Below are 18,660 nucleotides of genomic sequence, written 5' to 3'. Positions count from 1 at the left end.
AATTTAACAGCAATATTGACCAAGTATGGAAGAGACTTAAAGACTACCGCCATCACCACCAGCATTCCACTAGCTCTTTGACTGTCCCAAGAGAGAGAGATGCTTTGGAGCATGAAACTGGAAGATTTATGGGATTTGGTGAGCCATTCTCAAGGACAAACTCTGCATTCACGAATATCACGTTGGCTCAAACGGTGTTAAAGTGTTTTCTTGTTGCTCCTCTCAATCGTCTGCTTCCAAATAATTCGCCTCTCCTAATTTAACATCACGCCAGCCGGCCAGCCGACCCATATGAGAGTCATGGCATGATTTCATCCCACACAGGCAGACCAGAATTCATCAGGATTGGCGGTACAAGGAGGCAGCTGCTCGGCAATCACCATTGAGCGGCTTCATCTGCGCGTCCACAATGTTTGATTTAATTGTCGATGGATAAATTTGTGCCCCGACTGATCCATTCACAGCAATTGATCAGAGTTATTGTTAACCTTCTGACTCTCGGGATAATCCCATAAATCAGGGTGAGATTCTCAACAATTGGAAAGTAATTAAACCACCCGCATCCCGGCTATTGAGTTCTCTAAATTCCTTTCAGGATTTATGGGCTACTGAAAATGGTAAATTGAATTACCATGACGGCATAATGTGAAAATGTTATGATTCAATCAGAAGTTCATCTCCCATTGAGAGAACTTGAATGTTAACATATGAATTGACAAGATAATATGTACGTACTTCTTGATATCCAATAAAAATTAATTCGCTCCTGTATTTTATCCTCTCGCCAATAATCAATTTCTTACAATTGAAAGCACATCTTTCCGCCACTGGGGCCATGAAAAATATCACATGTGGAACTGTGCTGTATATATAGAATCCCCATCTGGGAGGATCAAAACTTTCACAAGTCTGGCACTCATTCGCATACTTTTCCGTACCTTTCTAAATAATCCACCCAGAGAGCAATATTTTAATTCACTTTTACATGAAACGCGTGTTGCCCGAAAGAATGACTCCCATTTGGCTTCGTGTGGCTGTGCGAGTATGTCTGGCGCGCTATAAAATAATTTGTGTTGGTTGGCATCGGGTTTCGAGGTTCTGAAATCCACAGTGCTCAGTTGAATTGTGCCCCTCGTCGGAATCAGTTGTGCGGTAGAAACGGTCGCGGTCGCGCGTTCGCCGCTGAGTTTGCGGCCAGTGTTGTGTCTAACTCTGACCTTTTGCCAACCCCATATCCAAACACGATTCTCGTGTTCTTGTGCAGCATCAGAATATTTCTGTGTTCTTCCACATCTTTTTCATCACCTTCTCCAAATTCTGAACTGTGCCTGATTGCACCGCGAGAGTGGAGCAGAAACAATTTACAAGTTCAACGTGCCAGTGTTGATTTCAATTTGACTACCTCGCCAGTAAATTTTCTTTTCTATCACTTTCCATCGCGTCTTTCGGTGTTCACTCAAGTGGGCAGCAGCGAACCTTAATTTTCAATTTAATCGCCTTATTCAGACGATTTTTTCGGCGATAAATTTATGTGCCTTTAAGGAAAATATGGAGAGTCTTGCATGACTGGAGTTCATTTGCCGGTGGGGAAGAATTCGCAGGCGTTTTACCTACATTCGCTTTCAATTTAATGCTAAAATATTAATGAGTTCTAGCCACCACGTTGCGAAATGCTGCGAAAAGTCACTCAAGAGCGGAGATATAATAATTTGCTGAAAATTGTTACTTCTAAAAGCGTTCGAGAAGCTACAAATGCGAGTTCATTGACACATTTCTTCTACACTGTTTCTATTCTGTTGTCGTCAATGATTCAATTCAATTTTCGATTATGTGGCAACAAAGAATCAATAATTTGCCCGAGAGTCCTCGAGTGTTACTGCCCAGCACTCAATACACCAATTGATTCGGCAGAGTGTTGTCTTCCGTCTCGACAATTTCACGAATAAATAGTAAATAAAAATAAATCTGAGACAGCAGTTATTTTTAATTCGCGCATTTCGTCCTCTCATGTACTCTGAGACTCGTTTATGCAAATTAAAAGTGAGTGATACTCGAAAGTGAGACGATCAGCATAAATATCCAGTTCCATATAACACTCTGAATTCTCTGCTACATCATATGATAAATATTATCGTGGAATGTCTTACTTCAAGACATATTTCTATGATGATACAAGAATTAAGCATTCGTGTCTTATATATACCTTTATGTTCTGAGCAGAAAAAGCACAGCGCTGTGCGATTGAACTGATTATAATCTTGATTATACTTGATGCTTGAGCCAAAAGCAATATTTCTCCCCAACATGTGCTCTAAATACCAGCGTTTTGTGCCAAAATTTCATCTTCTCACAGCTTTTTTTCTGTCGAGTCGATTCTGTGTCAGAAACGCCGGGTATTAAAGTGATTATTTTGCGGCTTTCTGCAGTGAAATGCGTTAATTCGTCGTAAACACATGTGTTGCCCAACTTGAGTGGATACACATAAAAAAGACACGATATTAAATCATTAAAGTCATTCACAAATGTGTAAAAAGAGCGGATTCGTGACAGCATAAATTCATTCAGTGTTTTTTCTTTCCTTTTCTCCCAAACATTTCTAGATGATGTGCATTTGTAATTAGAATATCGTCAAGATCTGGCCAATTAAGAAGTGTGGCTTAAGAACAACCGAGTGGCAATTACCGTTGAGATTTTTGAAGAGAGAGAGAGAGTGCAATTAAAGCTGTGCGTCACCTTTCAACATTCTAAGGGACATCTGAGATATGCCACCGAGGAAAATGGAGGGCGGATATATCAATGAAGGTAAATTTAATTCTAGACCATCTCTTGACTATACATTCCTCGCGAATTTGCATATGAAACTCAATTCATGTTGTCTCCACACAATTGAGCGAATCAAGAAGTGTTTAGAGAACTTGCTAAAACAAACTGTGGAACCACCACGAAAAGTGTCTCATAAAAATTCATTTAATTTGATGCGATACTGTGAAAAAGTGCTAATTGTTTCCTCAATAAAGTTGAAGGTTGGCAATTTCATCATCAAGAATGCACTCATGAGTAAAAAGATACAAGAGTGCACGTTGAGGACTCATTATTCTTACTTTGTACAATGTTGCTGAAATTATTTAACAAAATTACACCCACAAAATTCACACTTGCCACATTATAGCTCTATATACCATACTTTTGTGGCATATTCGCGCCACTTTATCACTTTGTTCAATGTTCATATGTTCATAACATGCTGTGATGTATTAATGTATTTATCTCAATATTGCTTTTCTGTGTATTCTGCACACAAAGATATGGATCCTGATGTTGATTCTGATGAAGGTAATAATTAATATGATCTTTTGTCCACAAAAATGTGACTTTAGTTTACTCTGTCATCTCAAACATACGTCATCACCCATAAATTCATTCACTCTCAGCGAAAAGATTTCGCGAAAACTTCTGCTTCGCTCTGGTGAAATATAGAATGGATGGCATCATCGGTTCAATGAGTCGTGTGACATATCTAGGATTCATTATTGAATGCAATCAGAATTTATGTACTCCAATTACCATTTCACAAGTAAATTGAGAAGTTCTGTGAATTAGTACTTTAGTCATGGGACGTTTGGGGCGCTCCGTACTCACAGCAAGTGGTACAATCAATTAGCATTAATGCGCTAATTTGATAGAAAATCGCCAAAAGCCTCACTGTGCGTATTTAGTGTGTCGCTGTAATGTCCCATTACATCATGTTCAATTGTCCACATGAATGTTTCATTACCACAAGGCAGAGACATTGAACTAGATAATGTACAAATTTATTTTTAACATTCCGTTAAGTCATACTTAATAAATAAGGAAGGGCTCAGAGGGATTAATTTACAGAAAAACAACAAGAAATCCAAATTCTCCCTCAAATGGTGTACGCTTTCTGCGCTGACATATTTCGCCTTGGAAACAATCAATAGCGTAGTGCTAACAAGTGACCATAAACCTAGTTTTGCTGCGAGAACTCATATGTTCTTAACAAACCTTAAATAAACTCTGAGCTCTTCTCCGTCAATATTACACATTTTATAACACACTTCTTTATGACACAATCAATATAATTTTAAAGTCCTTCAGTGCATTTTAATTACTTGATGTCTATCTGGAATAGAGTGAAATGGAAATGATAAATGTGCATTTATTCATGAAGTGCATGAAAATGTTGGCCGATGGGGGAAAAGGGTCACTCCCTGAATCAGAAGCAGCACCATAATCGGTGATTTCCATAAAAATATGGGCAGTGAGGCGTTCCACTTCTGTAGAAATACAGAGATTATACTACGTAGTGGGTATAACGAGTAGGAATTGGGTCGGAAATGTGTCATGAAGGGTTGGCAGAGTGTTAAAATCGCCCGTGCCGAGAATGCAGCAAGGAAATTATTCATTCTCACCACTTGGCACATGATAAGATGCCAAGAGTGAGCAAATCAATTTGAATAATGGATGATTTGCCGAGGTAATCGTACCGATTATGTCTCGAAACCATCACGGGGGCGTTTAAAATTCCTTTTGGCACTTTCTGAGGATAGAGGCGCAAAAATTGTCAGTTGCTGATTCACCGCACAAATCTAATTGCAACACTGTGTGGCTGCGAGGAAGCCGTTTTGTCTGTCTCTTGGGCACGAAGAGGGAAATTTCTTCATCTTGCTGATCAATCTCAAATTGCACTCGTGCTCTCGGCAATTGTATCATTGGAGGCGCAATTTGCAGTCCAACATATTACACACTTAGGCAATTTAACTCGGGTGAGTGGGGGAGAAAAAAGAAATTTGATTATATAAATTGACAAGACATGAGAGCATTTACCCTATGTTATAATTCTGATTAATATCCATCCCGATTGCCATGAATAATTTTCACACAATTAATTGAGAAAAAGGGGTGGGACAAGCCTGAAGTCGTCGTAAAATTCTTCTCAATAAACAGAAATTTATAATGCATCGCTGCGCACGATGGCCCGAATTAATTTATCTGCAGATGAACGGGCAGCAGTAAATTTGATGATGCAGGACAAAAACAGAATGTAACTCTATCCTCTTGCCATTTAAGATCATTTGAAAAATCATATTGCCCACAATAATATTACATCCAGACGAACAACTGGTGGGATCAGCAGCAAATTCTAACCACATGTTGTTCATTGAAATACAGTTTCTTGAATAAATATTATTAAAATGTTCATGTGAGAATATTTTTAGTTAGCTTTAGTGGCAGGTTTTAATTATTTCACGTGATGGATTTGCTTCTCATTTTGCCACCTACAACATGAAAATCCAACACGAGACATTAAAATGCCGAGAAAACTCTGCATCCTCGATTCTAACTAAATGAAACTTGATGTGCTTGTCTTCGCGGAAACTCTGTAGCTACATGTGCTCTGGGGGATTAATAATTTTGTGGAATTTTGAGAAATCCTGATTATGCAACGGCAAACATTCTACACATAAATCACAACCTGAGAGTGTGTAAATAAAGCAGAGTTGTAAATTTTGTGCTTAAGCATATGTACAGAGGTATTGAGGCATGCTATAAAGCGGTGTGATTCTGCCTGTAGTTTCTCGGAAAATTCCCTACAAATATGACTTGGATGTGGTGTGAAAACAAACCCAAGTGAAATCGGAGCTGAGTACAATAACATTCACTTTTAATAAGTCCAGCGAACCGCGATCATGTCGTGTTCTAAGCCCAAAACATTCGCAACGGCTGGTGAGGATCACCCTAAAGTTCGAGACCATCTCAACTGCGAATTTACAACCGTGTAGATTTACTTGCGCGGAGGCTGAATAGGACTTTACTCACATTATTATTTTTATTAGCAATTTTAATTGACCATAAATTTTCGGAGCGTCAAGAGGCGACGTTCTTACTTCTCTGTAAGCATGATTGTATTGAAATTTATGGAGCTTTGTGGGCCACTTCGAGGGAGAGAAGTTCTTTTCAAGTGACCAAGAAATCACTCTGCATTGATCACTTCAAGGACCAATTTTTATTATAATGCGAAATATCAATTTTCTCCAATATAAATCGAAATCATTACACAGTTACATAAGACGCCCAAAGTGTCTTCTATTGCCACGCGATGTGCATGAGAACGTTGATATTTGTTTTTCGCGGGGTTATCAAAATGTATCGCTTCAGACAATTATGTTCGCATTGGCGAAAAAGTCATTTCACAAATAACAATGATCATAAAATTGGACGCAGAAAAAATATTTATTATTTTGCCTAGACAGACAAACATTGCTATATAAATTTGTTCGCAATGAAATCTTCATAAGTACAGAGAACAAATCAAGCATTGAGTAAATAAATGAGGTGAGATAATATGTAATTTGTGAACATTAACAGACAATTTGTAAATTTATTGTTGAGCCTTTATTTAACATAACACGATTAGTGATATTGTGCTGAGGTCCCACTCTCTCGTCATCTCCATTGACCCAGGCGTTCATTCAATGTAAATTTCGCCAGAGCTTTTAGTACATATGAGATTATTTTTTTGTCAGCCATTGTACACCATCCGTGGCTATAACAGTTGTAATCGCAAGTTGTTTCATGATCAACGACGAAAGTGTCAGGCATTTGAATACGAGCTGCTATGTATAGAGCGGATTGAGAATAATGACTATATAATTGAAGAGGAAAAAAGTGCGATCGCACGTCTGGCGAGAACTGAGGTGGTGAGGCTCTTTCCTCTGCATTCATCCGCGTGAGCATACTACAAAACGGCAAATGACTTCTGAAATACACGACATGAGATGATAAAATCAGGGCGTTGAGGCCGTTTGAAGTCTAGTCGATGATCATATTGGAATTAATATTGATAGTGCTTGTAAATGAGATCACGACGCTCCACTTTGTCGTATTCTCTTTGCCCTCATCATCTATTGTAATACATATTAATGCGGACAAATTGCTTCTGTCTTGATTGATGAATTTGTTAATTGTGACCGGCTCGCTGTTGCTCCTCTCCATTGTCATCATCTCCACACTGAGAATTTCCTCTGGGCAATTAATGCACTATCGCGATCTCGCCTCGAGATTGTCTCTTGTGTACCGCGCTTTCTTTATCTTATCTACACACCAAGAGAGATACTTCATTTTGCAGCGGCACTTGTTAGCATATGCATTATGGTAAAATATGTTCCCGCCCTGCATGGCTGAAGATCTCTCGCTCGTCAAATCCCCACGGTACAAGAGAAGAGTGTTTATTCATCTGATAACTGTTTTTAGGTCACCTGCCATTTTTTGAGCTGTCCTATAGAACAAATTACACGAGATTTCTCGTGCGTGATTAAAAATATATATAGGGAAAGTCTCGCCACACAATCAAGGCATCATTATACATGATTTGGTGTCACCACGAAGGGGTTAACTAGAAAAATATTTGTGTAACATGATAGCCTCATGACGCCTCGGTTAAACTCCCATTTTCTCCCATGCATTGCATTGAAGAAACTGCCACAATGTTTATGGTGAGACATTGTATATTTTTGTCTGAAGAAGCGCGTATAGATTAAATAATCTTCGGTAGTTATAATTGATTACTGAAAGTGGCTGACATTAGCAATTTCCAATCGGCGGGAAAGGCGTAAATGTAAGGAATGATAAGTTCAGAAAAATAATTAAATCTCGCTTGAAAGGTCAGTCTAAATTACAATGGTTTATCTTGAGCACCGCATTTATTGCTCGTAACTCAATCAATTCTATTTCGGTGAACTGTGTATTTTACATTTACAACTCCACTTCCTCAGCTTTTTCTCTTATCATTGTTTTCGACTATCGCGAAGGAGAAACTATGAAACTACCGCCTAAATATCAGTGATTGTTTTTTCGCCACATTTTAACAGCAAATCAGTTGTGAGTCAGCATGGAGAATAATTGTGTGATTTCTCTGATAAATGTAGACAATCGCATTAAGTATTTACCGAAACGTGGTCTTTTCAGAAAAGTCCGTGTATACACTTTGATTACATAAAGGGGGGAAAATATGTGGGCGTTTGCTGGAAACTTAGGCGTCAATTCCATATTGAGAGCATAGAAACTCACAAGATGAAGATCACAAAAGTGAGTCGACGAGGGAAGGTTCAGAGCTCTGCGGAGTGCTCGAAGCTGCTGCCTCGAGAAGATCAAGCGCGCTTAGACAACGTGAGGATTTTCAATACTCTCGATCTTGAATGATAAATTGCCTCTCATAAGATACGCTTCTACTGAAGACTCACCGACATATCCGCCTTTGAGTGCAAGTGGCGCAACAAGCGCTTCTATGCAGGGAATTTCTGCAAGAGACCTCCAGTTATGCCCAGTCGTACCCGCACATAAATTGCATTTGAAGAAAGTATGCACGAACGGTTAAGAATAGAAAATACAGAATGAGACTGATGCTATCATCATCTCGGCGAGTGTCAATGATCTCCCACACCATATTCCATGCGGCGTTATTGTTATTAATGTCAATGTTAGATCCTCCCCTCAGTCTATGAGTGCACTCAAACACACCCAGAGCTGCATATTGGACTTTTTTACGCAATTAATATTGCTTCACCTGGAGATGGGGCTTCATTCTCCATTTCGCGCTCAAGCGCCGGAATGACCATCGGATATCAGCTCTTGTGTAATAATTATGCTACCCACGCGTGGAGACACTTGAGCATTTCTGGTTTGTTCGGTAAATAACACTTCACCGTCCAATACCGGTTCTTTGGATCATCCAGGAAATCTGGTGACAGAGTTTACCGTTCCCGTGATCTTCGCGCCTGGCGATTTAGTCGAATTTTCACCTGCACTCGAGATTCAGCACTCGCAGCATTGCTCCTCATCTCTGTGGCAATCATAAATATTTGGAAAATACAGAGCAAAGTGTTTTCAAACACTCACAAGTTTGTGAAAACATATCCAAACGAGTTGTTCCGTCTGGTTTGAGTTCATTGTCTTGCATTTGGTAAATATTCTGCAGTTTTTCAAGTTTGTTATTGAAGAGTCGTTTCCCATTGCATTGGATAGGTTGCGGTTCTCTAAAGAATGGTGTACTGAGTGTTGATTTTACTGAAATTATACACAAGACTGAGATCGGAAAGTAACATGACATAATGTGTGACTAATATATTTCTCGATATCGTAAATAACGACGATAATGGCAGAGGATGTGCTTAAATATAGCGCTTTAATATATCAATTTCATATATCACCCACTCAATTTCATGCAACTCTGGAAAACGATACTGCACCTACTCTACAGAGTACCCAATATGACAATATCCCACTGACTTACTTGCTTCTATTGCAAGTGAACAAATATTTGCCATCATAATGGCCATAATTGCATCTAAACAATTATTATTATCTGTAGGTGGGCAGCTGAAGACGAAGAACGGCCAGAAGTACGTGGTGAATCACAAACCAGCGGGATACTTTGTCACCAAAGGGTGCATCGCCCTGATGGCTTGTGCAGCGATTCTTGCTCTGGTGGCGGTTTTCCTCCTGACCTACTTCCTCGCAGTTCCCAGGTAAGTTCATAAAATACTCCGAAGAACAAGAATATGATGGTATTCCTATTTCTGCGTTATGTAAGGGAACAGCAGATTCTTAATGGTTTCTTCTTACTCAATTTTCATTGAACTGATCACGCTGAGTTTTGCTCTTTTTTCACCACACTTTGTCTAAAAATAATACCCCAATACATTCCCGAGCGTCTGATAACATTGAAAAGTTTCCTCGGATTTCCTCATGACTCTCGAATTTGGACGTGGAATTTGTTCTTACGAGAGAATTGTGTCAGTGGGGAAAATCTGGAATATTGAATAAATATCCGTTCGCGTGAAAAGTCTCAATAAATTCATGTGCTTAGTTCTTCATATTGTACGGTAGACTAAAAAAAGAATAAAAAATTTCATCATGAAATGAAATTATATACGCACAGCTCTGGTTGAATTGTATGTATTATATGGCGAGTGTGCAGCGGTTTGTGGGAAAACCTCAGCGTTTGCCAGAAGTTTGTTGTGGTCACGAGCATGGGGGTCCTCTGGAAATCGTTTTATTCCTTTTAATAGACCTCCATAAACATCAACTTATTTATTGTTTGTTCTTCTCCCTTGATTTCTCTTTGACTAATGAGAGCAATTTTCTCTTGAAAACGCAGGTGTGATGCTTCCACGGAGTCCCTCACGAATGAAACAGTGAGCTCAGCAAGCATATTTAGCCCTTCGCGTGGCGCGAAGCCGAAGCAGAAACCCACCTCGCCTGAAGATGACTTAATGGACGAAGATGAGACTCTGAGTGATCAAAATTATGAGAGTTTCAACTCCAAAGAGGACAAAATCCACCTCTACGAGGGATGGAACCCAACGAGATACAGGTGAGACATTACAATGACTTTCTGTTGTCGCGTAAGTCATTGCGGTTTCTCCTTGAAGTAAATGATAGCGAGTGTATGCACAATTACTGAGAGTACATTGGTTCTTATCGCGATTATGTCATCTTTCCTCTAAGTATTGCTCAAATATTTACTCTAGTGAACCATAAAATAATGGGATTCAAGCGAAATTATCTTGTTTGTCTCGTGGAAAAATTAAGTGCCTTTTCCTTTTTTGCCCCTCACATGTGCAACTCAACTCGCCGGCAGCGTGAGACTGTATAATTTTGACTTCTTTCTTCAATGAATATTCAATCGGTCGCGACAGTGGAATTTGAGGCACTAATTAAATTGCCATTCGTCGTTATTGAACTTGCCACTTGAAGTCGTGTATACATAACTCACTCGCATTATGCTCTCTTTGACAGTCGACTGATAGTGGAATTTGGTTAATTTAAATCAAATGAGACCTATTTAAATGCCATTTACTCAACTAGCCGACCAATTAATCTCAACTAATCAATGTAGAATTCTCCCGACTTTCACACCATAATTTGAGTGTTGGTAATTCACATTGTAAGATCATTGCATCAGTTAAGAAATATGTGAAAATATTTAGAGTAATTGATAAAATACAATTCTTCATTTGCATGTCTAAAAGCTTTCCGTGAATAAAAGGCCAATTAAGAACGCCGCTGACATTATCACTTGCAATACAAACACTCGATTTAATTTGCAATATTTTTGCCGGCAATGCGTCCCGATAAAGAGACACAGCAAACATTCCAAATTATCTAAAGGTCAATAATGTGTATTTTCAATATATTTTTCTGAGCATTAAGCTGATTCAATGAATGAGTGGTGTCATAACAGATTATCGTCATGAATTTTAATTATAATTTTTGCAATTACCACAACTATAAAAGTATTTTTGATTAGTTTGTCCCCTCTTGCATTTGAATGTGATCTCTTTTTAGAAATGGCTAGTCGCATTAAACCACAGAATTTCAATCAATTGAGGAATTTCTCACCAGCAAAATTGAAAGTAATGAAAACGACACTTCCATTTCCAGTAATTTGCTCAAGAAAATGCCATTCAAATAATGTTTCCCGTGCTTTTTTGCCAGTGACACACCTTCTTGACGATCCCCTGCAAATACTCTGTAGCAATTTAATTTTAGAAATATTTCTTTCATGTCACACTTGCGTGAAAGTGTCTTCTTTGTCAAAATTCACAAGTGCAGGCATGAATTATTAAAGGAATGTGTGACAATTTCTGCTTTTATATACGCCGCAGAGCAGATCTTGGAGTATATCCCAAGTTGATTGACTCTTTTTTCATCCGCTGCTCGCTCTATGTTCTCAATGGTGCTTCAGCACTCGAGAACTTGTTCAAATATTGGCTACTTTATTGCGTGTGTTTTATAAACACACATCGAAAATGTATAGAATGTTGCGCTGAACTCCAAAGTAGTAAATGGCGAGAGAGATGGTAGAAGAAGTGGCTGATTCTCAGTCGTCTTCCGCATAGTTTAAATTAATGATCAAAAGTTGGGGTCACTTGATCTTGAGTGTTGCTTATTGAATAGATGAGCATCATTAAGATACCAGATGGACAATCGGTTATTGAAAAAGAAAGTGAATGTACTCACTTGTGCACAGCATTTACACGCGAGCGATATTGCTTGCGAGAGGCAGAAAGTAATCAATAGCTGAGAGTTGATTCAATTTGAATCTTCGTCATTAATCTTATTAGGCATTGTATTGAAGATGTGCAAGAAGTTGAGATGATTTCTGGGAAGACAAAATTGCCCAGTCACAATAAATACTTGGAGACTCGAAGAGCATCAATAAGTACCATAATTTATTGTTTCATCTCAACACTTTAAATCTCTCACATCAAGAGACATGCACACAGACGTCGCGCTCTTCGGTAACATGCTGTCATAACGATATTATCTTAAATAATCTCATTATTGGTACTTTATGGAGTGACACACCCAGAAATTGACTCAATGGTGGGATTTTCGAGAATAGTGATCTTCAGTTCAAGAGCACCGAGCCGAATTATACAGAGAAATTTAATTAGTTTCTATGCACATATTCTTGTGGTTTCGCATGCAATAAACTCTTGACATTCCCTCTTCGACTGTGTGATATTGCGATTATGCACTTCAAAGAGCGGCAAATTGCAATATTCAACGCGAAAATGTCACATTGCTCTGACCACCCATCTGGCATTAACTTAATTGCGGCAGAAAGGATGTTATTAAACTCCATTTTGCTCGTAAAATTTTGGCCACTTGTTGCGGTGGAAAAATGGTCAAAATTGTAGTCTTTATTTTTGGAACAACCTCGCTATCATTGAATATGCAATAATGAAATGTCGTGACAGACAATTCGTGGAAGGCACCAAGTAGGCGGTGGAGTCATGAGAAATGCATAAAATGCAGCTCATATGCAAATACACAGGCCAAAGCAGTTTAAGGCCTTTGAAAGTGTCTACATCACCTCTAAAAATATACCCAAAGCGATTTGCTGAATTTTTAACAGCGTCTGGCAAATTGATTCTTAAGCACTTGAGAGCATTTAAAAGATTTCTCACGGATTTGCGAATAAAGAGATGATTCTGCGCCATCAAAGACTACCGAAAAGTTGTCGAAATTTGACACACTTTTAACTTTCACCACTCGGGATGGAGAGAATTTAAAAATAAAAATTCTTCTCACACTCCCTCGCATTGATCTTCCAACACGGAAAAGGAAGATGGTCATGAAGTGTAGATGCGGAGGAAGCGCAATGTGATGCTATATTGGAAATTCAATAAATGGGATTTATGGGGCCACTGACTCTGGGATGGAGTTGGAATTCTTAAAGGGAAAAGGCACAGATTGAATTACATCTTTCAATTAAATATGTGTAAAGAGCACTGTGTCAATAATTGTAAATAACGCTGAACTTTTATCGTTTGTATTTTTACCATGCCTGCTTAATTTATTACAAGCCATCATCTTCAGCAAATTGTTAAGGCATTTTGTCAATTAGGATGATCGTAAATTATGTAGACAAATATTTGTTTTTAATTTGTGGAGAAAAAAATATGGTCATTAAATATTCTGGGAAGATGAATTTGGCTTCGAGTTTAACTCGATTTTTGTTTGCAGATTAATAATAGAGCCCAATATCGAGAGATCCATCAACAATGGCAGCGTGTGGATCGACGTGACAAGTGATCCGAAGGTTCATGGCATCCAGCCGATTATCCTGGACATTTACCTGATAGACATCATTGATGTGCACGTCCTGGAGGTCACAGAATCCAATGGAACCACCCCAGTTCAGATTGAGACCAACAGTGACAGCAATTCGACGCTCTGGATCTATGTGAAGAAGGACTTCAGGAAGAACTCCGCACCAGTGCGGCTGAGGGTCTTCGTGGAGTTTATCAGCCGCTTGTCGGACACATTGCAGGGCTTCTACAAAGTCAACTATAAGGACGACAGCAGTGGGGAGTCGAAGTGAGTCATAGTTTTATAACCACAATCCATTAATTACGTCAACCCAGCTATTTCGCGCTCCGCAATGACTTCTTTTCATCGCTTTAGATGGCTGGCGAGCACGCAATTTTCACCAATTGAGGCGAGAAGGTGTTTCCCCAGCATGGACAGGCCGGACAAGAAGGCCGAATTCGAGATTTCCATCGTGAGGCCGTATGAGAAGAGCATGGTCCTCTCGAATATGCCTCACATGTTCTCAAAGTGAGTACAATCTTTTGCGTTATTCACATGAATTTATAATCACGTAACTCCTCCTCAATCAGCACTCACCGGCCAGGTTATGTGCAGGAGGACTTCCAAATGACTCCGAGGATGTCCACTTACTTGGTGGCTTTCATCGTGTCCGATCTCGTGGAATCCAACACTACCAGTGCCCTTCAAGACTCCCCGCGAATCAGAGTGTGGTCGCGACCAGAAATGTCCGATATGACAGGCTATGCTCACAAACTGGCCTCCGAAATACTGCCATTCTTTGAGAATTACTTCAACATCAAGTTCAAGCTGCCGAAGATTGATTTGGTGGCTGTGCCAGACTTTGGATTCAGCGCCATGGAGAACTGGGGACTCATATTTTTCAGGTCAGTGTCTTCGTCGCCCTTTCAGTTCAAGTCCAAGAGCACTCCTATTTTAAGGCCGCACACATTAAATTTCACATATTGTGATACGAGACATGCGAGGCACATTCCAAAATACCCTCATAGCGCGACACATGCACTAATTTTAACAGTCTTGTCGAGTGTCTCTAGTTTGTGGAGTTTTTCATACATCATTTAATTTGTCAGTGCAATTAAATATATTGGATAATATTTTGAGGAATATTGCACGAGGGAATTTACGGACTGTGCAGAGATGGTTCTATCAGATAAAAAAATAAATTAACTGAATTTTCTCGCTATATTCCTTGGTGTTAACAGTGTGTGGCGAAGAAATGTACGGCTGAACATGGAAATGAAATATGAATTTATGACTCCTTATACTTGCTCTCTAAGATTTCCGTTTATGGTGGAAATTTGTTAGGATTTTTATTTATTCCTGCGTGGGTTTGCTCATTTTCTTTTTCCACACGTGCTTCAACATAAACTTTCTTTACGCCGTATCATACATATAGTTATTTGAAATTTTAATAGAATCTCCCTCATAAATAAATAAACACGAAAAACCTTAAGAATTATTGTTCTATTTGTTGATACGGTTTCCATGTGATGCCAGCCCAGTTTCAAGACTGCAGTCTTGGCACAAGAATAGCCACTTTGGCAAAATGGTGTATTTTGATCATTTGGAACCTGTTTCACTGCCTTTCGGTGTGCATCCAAAATGCATCTCTAAAAGTGTTCATCAATTAACATTTAAATACTGCCTTTCCCTGCGATAAACATTTCTTTACAGCCCATCTAAATCAGTCAAGCCACCCAAAATTACACCTCTTAAGCGTACTTTAACGGCTCAGTGCATAAATTAGAAGGCCAGTTTTGCACCTCTAAGTAATTTTCTTCTGCTTAAATTCCTGTGCAATTTTGCATCAAGGCATTGTGAGAGAAGCTACAAATTATTGAGCTATGAATAATGAATGGATCTTGTGGACCACCTCAACGCGTTCGCCGAGTGAAAATTACTTTGAGTGTGCTCCGACAAAAATACACAGTCGATGCGCGGCAATTAACATATTTCTCCTTTTCGCCTTTGATCTCACAGGGAATCTGCAATGCTGGTGCCCGAGGACAAAGAGCGTCGCTCATCCGCTAAGCACACGGAGCATGTGGCGAGTATCTTGGCGCACGAGCTGGCACATCAGTGGTTTGGGAATTTGGTCACGATGAAGTGGTGGTCAGACTTGTGGCTGAAGGAGGGCTTTGCCAACTACATGAGCTACTTGGCGCTGGAAAGTGTGGAGCCCACGTGGCGATCCAGGGAGTCCTTTGCCGTGAATGAGCTTCAGCACGCCATGGACAAGGACTCGGATCTGACCTCTCATCCCATCTCCTTCGAGGTGTCCACACCGTCGGACGTTCGTAGGATCTTCGATCCCATCTCTTACTCGAAGGGCGCATCGCTAATTCGCATGATGAATAGTTTCTTGGGTGAGGAGGCGTTCATCTTCGGTGTGAGATCGTACTTGAAGCGCTTCGAGTACTCGAATGCCGTGCAGAATGATTTGTGGCAGATCATGTCAGAGATTGGCCACAAATTCCAAGTTCTGCCGCCGGAATTGGACGTGAAGAACATCATGGATGCCTGGACGCTGAAAGCTGGTTACCCCATGCTGACTGTCGTGCGCAATGGCTCAGATCTTGTCATCACTCAACAACGATACATGCTGCCGAGGGCGAAGGCAAAAGACAAGTCTCGATGGTTCATCCCAATCACATACAGCACAAAATCCGCCCAAGCGCACAGCGAGACGCCCGACTACTGGATGACGGATCGCGATGAGCAGATTGTGATTCCCAACGTGGTGGAGCCTGACGAGTGGGTGTACCTAAATGTGAACCGCACGGGATACTATCGCGTCAAGTATGACTACGAGTCTCTGACCCAACTTTCGCGCCACTTCGAGCAGCTTCCAGAGATCACGCGTGCTCAGCTGATTGATGACGCCCTCAATCTCGCTCGTGCGGAATATGTGCAGTACGATATTGCGCTGACATTCCTCATTCGGATGGGGCACAGTCTCACCGACGTGCTGCCCTGGGCCGCAGCCACGCGTGGTCTGGAATACCTCACAGACATGCTGATTCGGGAGCCTGCCTTCGACACATTCAAAGTGAGCCACCACAATTCCGTGCCACCTCAAGCGTGTAACGATTGTTTTTGGGCCATTTCAGACCGTCATGCGACACATTGTGCTGCCGGCGTTCCAACACTTGGGTTTTGACGAGAAAGATGACGAGAACCACGTCCAACTCCTCCACCGTGCCAGAATCGTGCGGCTTGCGTGTACTTTTGACTACGACCGATGCACCAACCGTGCCCAGTTCCTCTTCCGGGAGTGGATCAGAGTTCCTAAATTGAACAAGTAAGAGTGAACAATATGTTTATCGTAAAGTCCACGTGCTAGAGAATCGTAAAATGCAGCATAAAAGTAGGCTTTTATAGCTGTTTAAATAGCCTTATTTGTGGACTTTGGAAGGAAATTGAATTTGAATTAATCCATATTTAACCTAATCATCTCGAGATTTACATATGTTTTTTTGGGAAATTATTTAATTTCGGGTCATTTGCATTCGAATTTGTAAGGAAATGCTTATCGATGAGATGAGTTGCATATGGGTTGCGCTGGTTTCATGCGACTAAATGTGTCTCTGCTAAATTTGACTCTCGCTGTTGTTTTTCCAGCATAAAGCCCAACTTGAAAGACACCGTCTATTGCGTAGCCATTCGCGAGGGTGGCGTGCACGAGTGGAGATTTGCGTACAAGCAATACCTGGAGACGACGAGTGCATCTGAGAAGGAGGTTCTACTAAACGCCCTTGGCTGCACGCGGGATCCCTCACTCCTGTCCAAGTACGTGAGCTGGGTCCACTTATCGCACAATGCATTATCATTGGGAAGATGAATGGGGCTGACATGTTTCAATTACTGTCCACTTCAGATATCTCAATATGACGCTCTACCCGGAGTCTGGCATTCGTAAACAAGACGGAGCACGTGCCTTCTCGGCTGTGGCCAGCAATAGTGTCGGCTTTGAGATCGCCTTCGACTTCCTGCAGTCAAACATTGAGCAGATATCACAGTAGTGAGTACACAACACTTTTCATGTTGTTTGACTGATAACACTTAAGCATTGACCCCCTTTTTGCTGCAGTTTCGGCGATGGCTTCTCCATTCTCTCGAAGATGGTCAGCGCCGCGACCACGTACATGAACAAGGAGCACCATTTGGCCCAGTTCGAGCGCTTCATTGCCAAGGCCAAGAAGCTCAACTTGAAGTCAATTGAGAGCAGTGTGAAATTGTCAATAGAGCAGGTGAAGAACAACATCTACTGGCGATCACGATCCTACTATCAGCTGCAGGGATTCCTGGACAAGCTCGTATCAGATTTGAACTTGAACTAGAAATATAGAGATGCATTTCTACTAAGAAGTCTACAATGATACTGTCTCTAAGTGTAGCTGTGTAAGATGTAAAGTAACGAACAATTGTAATAATTGTATTTATTTTTCTATACGAGAAGCCACACACTCTGCAGCTGGCAGAGTGAGGTTTTCTATTCTGCCACCAAATTATTTTTCTAACTCACATAATTATATTTTTTATAATTTTCGAGATAATAAGTCAATCATGTAAAGTCTATGTCAATGTGATTTTCCCCCTTTACTATGTGTATTAATTGATAAGACGAAAGTATAGTGTTTAGGAAGTGCTAAATAGTCATTTCGCGCGTTCGTGAGTAAATCTTCCGACAAGACGGAGAAGGATAAATCAATATTTGAGTCATTGAATGCTGATTGTAGACTTGAGCTTAGAGAGAAGCCTAGAATGCTGTAAGGAAAGTCAATGATACGCTAAGTGATAAATATTCTATATTAATTAGATGTAATAATAAGTCATAACGCTTATAGGATTTACAAATTGTATTCATTAAAATAAATTATGAGGAAAATAAACTTCTGTAGAATACAGACTGGCTTAAAATTTAATTTTCATGATAAATAGGCCATCGTTGGGTAACCATGGAAATATCGACTGCATTTATTTTATCGAATTTCCCGT

The 18,660-nt window shown here is 40.2% G+C and overlaps 1 protein-coding gene across 2 annotated transcripts; it reads left to right on the top strand.

Moving 5' to 3' along the window:
* The first annotated feature begins 1,131 nt into the window (after positions 1–1,131).
* LOC132265368 (aminopeptidase N) lies at positions 1,132–18,570 on the top strand. Of its 2 annotated transcripts, XM_059765994.1 has the most exons (13): positions 1,132–1,409; positions 2,601–2,802; positions 3,304–3,333; positions 9,392–9,548; positions 10,181–10,396; positions 13,558–13,911; positions 13,999–14,151; positions 14,214–14,528; positions 15,643–16,711; positions 16,773–16,963; positions 17,284–17,451; positions 17,540–17,683; positions 17,753–18,570. In XM_059765994.1, the coding sequence occupies exons 2-13, from the start codon at positions 2,763–2,765 to the stop codon at positions 18,000–18,002; spliced, it is 3,087 nt and encodes a 1,028-aa protein (XP_059621977.1). In that variant the 5' UTR covers positions 1,132–1,409; positions 2,601–2,762; the 3' UTR covers positions 18,003–18,570. The 2 variants fall into 2 exon arrangements, with proteins under 2 accessions (XP_059621977.1, XP_059621978.1); XM_059765995.1 differs by lacking the exon at positions 3,304–3,333.
* Positions 18,571–18,660: the final 90 nt, after the last annotated feature.

The sequence above is a fragment of the Phlebotomus argentipes genome, unplaced genomic scaffold (genome assembly GCF_947086385.1).
Source record: "Phlebotomus argentipes unplaced genomic scaffold, Phlebotomus argentipes genome assembly contig_2, whole genome shotgun sequence".
NCBI classification, from domain to species: domain Eukaryota; kingdom Metazoa; phylum Arthropoda; class Insecta; order Diptera; family Psychodidae; genus Phlebotomus; species Phlebotomus argentipes.
This window is presented reverse-complemented; position numbering and strand designations above follow the sequence as displayed.